This window comes from Syngnathus typhle, linkage group LG16, assembly GCF_033458585.1.
Source record: "Syngnathus typhle isolate RoL2023-S1 ecotype Sweden linkage group LG16, RoL_Styp_1.0, whole genome shotgun sequence".
NCBI classification, from domain to species: Eukaryota; Metazoa; Chordata; class Actinopteri; order Syngnathiformes; family Syngnathidae; genus Syngnathus; species Syngnathus typhle.
The window spans coordinates 1,284,673-1,292,209 of NC_083753.1; the positions used below are offsets into that span (position 1 = coordinate 1,284,673).

Genomic DNA, 7,537 nt, shown 5'->3' on the forward strand with positions numbered 1-7,537 from the left:
CAAGCAGCTGAAATGATCAACTCCAAACATAATCATAATAATAAACACCACAGCAAACAACATGCTACAAATGTTTTATATAAATACTTGGCATTACGATCTTTGTAAAGGCAATAGTTGTAGTTCTTTTTTTTTGCACAGCTGTACCTAATATTGTGGCTCGTGAGTTCATATGCTGTTTTAAGTGTCGTTCGTGTTTGCGGAAATGCAGTTTGAGAAGCATCAAGAAGCACGTTATTCTACTTCATGTGACACTTTGATGATACTCGCTGGCCCAGTATTTCATCGAAGTGCTCTCAAAGTTTGCCCCCCATCACAGCCCCCCCCAAAAAAACAGCTGATGGTGAATGTAGGTCATTCATCATCTACCACAAAATAAGAAGAATCTCTTTTTAACGTGCACTTCACGTGCTTGCTGGTGTACATGAAAGTTTGTTTTCATGAGTTATGTGAATAAAATGTCAATGAGCATTGTTTGCTGCTAAAGGCGCGTGGCTCCGCCCCCCCAGTGTTTGTCATAAACCTGGCTCCTGGCTCCAATAAACCCGGGCTAAGAGCGCCCTGGGCTCGCCTCCTTCTCCAAGGCGATCAATAGGATCTCAGGCGCACTCCAAGTCCTCTCTTACGTAGACACCCAACAAGGAGAGAGCCGATACAACAACACGCTTGATCTGCTCCAACACACACAAAAAAAAAATTCTACCTGCTTTCTGAATCATGTCGTTGAGCCCAAAGCACACAACGCCTTTTTCAGTGACAGACATTTTGAGTCCAATCGAGGAGACCTACAAGAAGTTTAGTGCCATGGACGGCGCGGGGAACCTGAGCTCTCCGCTGGGAGCCTACAGACAATCGCAGGTGTCTCAGGGCGGCATGCAGCAGCACTCCATGGGCCACAACGGCGGCGTGGCGGCCGCCTACCACATGCCGCACTCCGTGTCCCAGTTCTCCCACAGCGCCATGGGGGGATACTGCAATGGGAGCATTGGCAACATGGGCGAGCTGCCGTCCTACCAGGAGAGCATGAGGAATAGTGCCGCAGCAACAGGCTGGTACAGCGCCAACCCTGATCCAAGATACTCCACCAGTAAGTGCGCTGTTGCCGGACTTGCGCAACACATTCTTCTTCTTTTATTTATTTATTTATTTATTTATTTTCCACCCTCTTCTGCGCTCCTGTAATTGAAATACTAAAGCAAGCTTACTTTGCTGGAATTAATTACACAAGTGGATTTACAGCTTTTTTTTTTTTAATTGAGCAACTAACATTTAAGTTTGACATTAAGGATTCTTATTGCAAGTCTGACTCATTATTATTATTATTATTATTATTATTATTATTATTATTATTATTATTATTATTATTATTATTATTATTATTATTATTATTATTATTATTATTATTAGGCACCCGTTTAATTTATGATTTGAAAGTTTTCACTTGTAGGCTACGTTATTTTAAACCAATCATGAAACATCAACTTCTGCAATTTCTATTATTTGCACGAGTCAAATTTGTCAAATCACGTTTTAAATATTACAAATTAATATAAAATTCACAGTTTTTCTTCATATTGTAATTGTAAGACGTTCACAATTAGCAATTATGGCTTGTTCTTTGCTTTTTAATATTTAAGATTGTTGAATGATATACATATTAAAATAAATAAAAGGGCAGTGCGCATTATGTTTCTTATTTTACAAAGTAAACTTGGAATTTTTAAAATGAAAAACAATTTTATTATTATTACAAAGCAATCATCTAAAATTCTCAATTTCAACTTTACTCTAATTATTGATTTCAGAGATAAATAAGAGACCGTTTTATTAATATAATATAGCCGTCCAAGGGAAGTAATATTTTATCATCCATAATTTTCTAATATTATGCTTAATTTGAACACAAGCGTGAGGCAGAACGGTGATGTACTCTTATGTTGATTGAACGCACGTATATGTATGTATATGTTTAAGTTTCTAGATTCATGGGACCTTCCACAGGTATGAACATGGCGGCTATGGGGGGTCTCACGGGGATGGGAGACGCTTCCAAGTCCATGCCGGCCCTGCACGCTGCACCTCGGAGGAAGCGGCGGGTCCTCTTCTCGCAAGCTCAAGTCTACGAGCTGGAGAGGAGGTTCAAGCAGCAGAAGTACTTGTCGGCGCCGGAGAGGGAGCACCTGGCCAGCATGATCCACCTGACGCCGACTCAGGTGAAGATCTGGTTCCAGAACCACCGGTACAAAATGAAGCGCCAAGCTAAGGACAAGGCAGCGCAGCAGATGCAGCAGCAACAGCAGCAGCAACAGCAACAGGACGGGACCATGTGCCAACAGCAGGCCCAGTCCCCGAGGCGCGTAGCCGTACCGGTTCTGGTCAAGGACGGCAAACCGTGTCAGAACGCCTCCAACACGCCGACGCCGAACCAACAAGCCGTGCAGCAGAACCAACAGCAGAATGGGGCCGGAGTGGTGCTGGGCCAGCACCAGAACCAACAGCAGGTAAACGATTTGGACCTGGAGGAGATGTCGCCCAGCCCCCCCTCGCTTCACAGCCAGCTCAGCATGGCCCAAATAGACACTTCTGCTGTAGATTACACCAGTAACATGGTCAGCTCGAACCTCCTCTACGGCAGAACGTGGTAGGACCCAGTGCAGTCACTTTTTCTATCAACCTGAGGATGATGAGCCCATTCCACACACGCCTATAGACGTCAAATATGGTCCGATAGAATAAGACAAACGTGAGGCCCCCGCCGGCCGCCTCGGGCTGCGCACATGCACAAGAGTACCAGCTGATCAGGGCACATTTTCTTGACATCTCTAAAGAAGGGAGTCTATTTTTGAGCATTACACATACGGCTGGCCCTTGAAAAGCAATCAAGACGCTTTGGACCCCTTTTGTAATCTTTTGGACCTCCCTCATGATGTTTTAATGTTTGTCTATGTTTGGAGGGGGGGGGGGGGGTCGATAGGGAGCTGAAGTCACCAATTTTGTCATATGGATATTGTAAACTAATGTATTCAATTAGAATTCTTAAACGAATTAGGGGACATGTACATTTGGCTAACACAAGAATATGTTTTAATTGTATAATAATTGTTATTTGCGTCCACTTTTATGTTTCCATTATTCTTTTGTAAGTTAAAACGATCAAATGGAGCTGCTGTATATGTTTCAGATCCAAGTGAACAATAAGAATAAATAACTTGAAGTGTGACAGCGATTTCTGAGGACGTTTTTATGTTTTTTAAGGTATCTGTTTTGAAGTGCATTTTCATTATGTTGAGATTGTGACCAAATTGAGAAGGAAAGCAAGGTCGATGAGGGAGCCAGTATTGTTCGGGTGACATTTTGGAGGGCTGTCTTTTATACTGGATGTCTGCAAATATCCAAGACTGGAAAATACCCCTTTAAAAACATTAACAATCATTAACCCCCCCAAAAAATCTTGTCTGATGTATACGTCTATATTTGTTTCTCTTTCTTCTCTTTTACCTTGTTTTAACTTCCCATCTTTTGCCGCAGTCTAATTGGACAATTTGTTTGTGAACGCGACCTCCGGTTCACAATTTCTATTTATTTATATTTGATAAAACAAACTCAATAGATCTCAATTATTTTTAAAGTAATATATTAAAATGTTGATTGCTAAATAATAGAAAATACATTTTTAATATCCAGTGAGCAAATTAAATTGATGTAAAAATAAATAGACATTACTTTTGCCGAAATCTGAGCTGTACTGAATTTGAGCATGAATGAGCCTGCATAACTGATATGTAGTTTATCAGCTAATAACTATAATAATAATAATAAAATTGTATTTTGTCTTTTTTATGTTTTACCTCTATTTTTAAAAAAATAATCCACCAAATATGCCAATTCATGTGACTTTTTTATTTCGGTGAATAACATAGAATTGCTGTTTTATGCTCACTTATTACTATCACTTTCCGTATATTAAGGTTGATAATACAGCTAATACAGCGGCTTAGTTTTCTGATTCATTGCACACTCTCACACACACGCACCCACCTGCACACTCGCAAGCGCACACACGAAGACACAAGCATCATTGTGATCAATCTCTTGAAAAGATAAATGATTTGTTCAAACCAACTCCAAAGTGTTTAAGCTCATCACTCGTGTCCTCCAAAAACAGCGGCTGATAGTTGCATCTAACATCTCATTTCCTGTGGTCATTTAAACATGTTTGAAAAAAAATGACTTGTGGAGCCCTTTCGGTGATGACACCCCGCCATGATGATGATGGCTATCAATGTGTCTCAATGGAGACCTCGGAGAGCCTCCATTTTGCAAGCCCTTCACATACCTGGCAGCTGTATGTATATGTGCTATCCCGATACTCTGAGGACGATCAGAGCCAATATGCACCTGACATTTGAAATTGGCTGCAGCAAGACCGCCTGCAGGGACTTGGATAAGAGCATTAGACAACGACAAATGCATTCCTGGATGTACTTTGATGCGGCAAGATTTTTCGGATAGATTTTGTCCCGGAATTGAGGGCATGAATGAGCTGTCAACAAAGCTTTTGATGGTGGACCACATGAAATGAAAGTGGAGGTGAAGCCATTCTATTCTCTTTTCAATAGCCATAGTTATGGCGCTCTAATAGGCTATGCTTGGTAATCACTGCCTATTGTGTCTGTTGCTTCTTTCACATTATTGTGGGGTGGACCTCTCTTTGTAAGGAAATATGAGTCTGACTGGCTACTGTAATTGCTGCTGGATGCATCATTTCAGTCTGGAAAGTTTGGGGAGGGGTGACAGTGTCACTTCCATTCGCATGCATATATATCTTTATGAAAATTCATCCCTCACACGCACAACTGAATGATACATTAAATAAAATTGCCTCTATTATACAAAGCAGATATTTCCATAAATACCAGATGGACTCTATACCTACATGCCTTAAATGACACATTTGGGTTATCATAGAGTTTGATAGGACAACGATAGTCTTTTTTTTTTTTTTTTTTTTCATGCATGCAAAGGACTTTTCCGTCTATTCTTGTCAGGTAATTGCAGGTTGCACTCCATAATGTGCATGTCGTTTCTACAGCCCTGCAAGCCCCTACTCCCAGCCTCCCCCCAACTCCCTTCTCTCCCTTTATTCTACTTAATATGTCAGAAGGTCTGATCACAGAGGAACCTTTTCAAGTCCTATTGATGTGTTCCTCAATTGACCATGGCGACCTAGCAACCTAGTGAGCGCTAATTGGCACGGGCTCAACATTATTGGCTCTATAGTTTACCTACCAACATACATCCTTGTTCATATTCTTCATTTTGTAGCCTGTGTTTGATATGTGAAGAGAAATGTTTTGTGGTATTGGTCTTGGCTTGACAAAGAGATGTGAATACTGAGGCCGTCTTTCCCTCTAATGATTTCTTTCAGGCAACTAAAAAATTTTTTTTTTATTATCTTGTTCAATGAAAAGAAACTTGCTGCATGAACTGCTGAATCAGCTGTTAATGATTCATTTCCAAAATGATAATTCCACCCATTTAAGAAACTTTCAAAGGAAAAAGTGCTGTGTATTTTTTATGTTCTCTTACTCATTTGAACAGATTTGGGAGGTAATTAATGGATGAATTATTCCTACTACCTACATACTACTATGGATCAGTATAATTTATTGTTGAGAATTAAGACTATTTTGTAAAATTGACGCTACTGGTGCTAGTCTCAATTAGCTTGAGGTTTGAAGGAGAATAAAATGACGCCACACAAACCTCCACTATGTCAGCATATTGTGCCGAACACAGGAGTTCAAACGATGCAGCAAGTGATTCTTCCATCTAACAATCGATTGAAACAAATACAGAAGTGAACAGAGCGAGTTTACGCAGGCGACGTTAGCGTCAACATTTCTGCATGACTTCAGAATTGTTTGGTGATTCATGTTGACATGAATGAAGCAGCACGATGTAGCTACTTGATTTTGTGTGATGTGAAGTGTATGTTTAATGTGGAAAAGTTGAATTGAGCCTCACTTGACTTTCTTTCTGCTGCTCTATCTTGTGTTATTGTTGTACAAGGTATTTAATAGTTGCATCAAGTTTTTTCATTTCACTTTATTTTCCGCCATCTAAAGTTAATAAAAAAACAATAACTTGACAACAATTAATTGATCATTTGTTTTTTTTAATGGTAATTGATATAGGCAATGACTATTCTACCAGGATTGTTTTATTTTTATTTTTTTTATCGAGCTGGATAGAACTCATTAGATTTTGCAGTTGTGCCTAATGCTGTGACGAGTGATTGTGTATTGCCTTCATTACCGCAGAGTGTGCACCAGGGAATGGATTTTTTGAGAGGCAGACAAAATTACAAGCATACAAGTGAAATTACTAAATTGGAAAGTTCTGAGTAATTTGAGAGTGGTGTGTGCATTCTGTCACAGAGAGACAATCTTTCATGTATTAAAAAATGTTTACTGATGGATTCTTTTTTTTTTTTTCGGGGAGTCTTGAATGTCTCGAAGTGAAAAGGTAATGCAGCACACGTAATAAAACAAGATCAGATTGCTCCTTGAAAAATATTTAAAACCTGAACACTAGTGACTACTATCTTTACGAGAAGTGGACATTGGACGAAGGATGGAAGAACTCTGTTAAGAGTGTGTGTGGGATGGTGGGTTGGGGTAGGGGGAGCATCCCTTATTAGAAAACCATGTCACATTCTCTCCTGACTCTCTGTAATGCCAATAATCCCCCTTCGAAGTCCCCATATGCATGTTTTTCACTTGGCTATAAGTATTTAAAGAAACTGTTTTCAGTTGCCACTAATAACTACTGACCTCCAGTGACACAGGCCAACAATGGGTTTGTCAGGCCTCAAACGCACAACCAAAGAAGCTGATTAGGAACTCAAGTGGTTTGAAGCAAGAATCAATGGCCGCTCTGTCCTGCCGTGGCGCTTCCAGCACGGCGCGGATGATTGTGGGACCTCCATTAGTTCTGCTTCATTAAGTCGCACAAACTCTTCTTTAAGAAAATTAGTTCAGCCAATCCCACAAAAAAATCTATCGGGATTCGGGGCTATGCAGTGGCAGCTCCCGCTGAGAAGCACGTGTGCTGACATTGAAAGCAATAACATGTGGAAACTTTGCATTAGAATAGCAGCTTTAAAATTATGCGGCCTTACGATTAGGTGGAGAGTGTATTCCTTTTATTTTTATGGAGAACCCACATCACAGACTATTGATGGGCCAGCCCAGTCAAGCAAAGATGCCACACTCTCAAAAGTGCTTTGTCGAAAATAACGCAATTTAGATGGATGGATAAATAAATAAATAAACAAACTAACTAAATAAATAAACAAAATAAATAAACAAAATAAATAAATACATAAATATTTTATATATATATATATATATATATATATATATATATATATATATATATATATATATATATATATATATATATATATATATATATATATATATATATAAAAACATTAATCATAGCAAAATAATAAAAAGAAAAAAACACCACC

At 39.3% G+C, this 7,537-nt stretch overlaps 1 protein-coding gene across 1 annotated transcript; it reads left to right on the forward strand.

Moving 5' to 3' along the window:
• The first annotated feature begins 485 nt into the window (after positions 1 to 485).
• On the forward strand, positions 486 to 6,315 carry nkx2.4a (NK2 homeobox 4a). Its single transcript, XM_061302235.1, has 2 exons — positions 486 to 1,087; positions 2,002 to 6,315. The coding sequence occupies exons 1-2, from the start codon at positions 718 to 720 to the stop codon at positions 2,643 to 2,645; spliced, it is 1,014 nt and encodes a 337-aa protein (XP_061158219.1). The 5' UTR covers positions 486 to 717; the 3' UTR covers positions 2,646 to 6,315.
• The last annotated feature ends 1,222 nt before the right edge of the window (positions 6,316 to 7,537 follow it).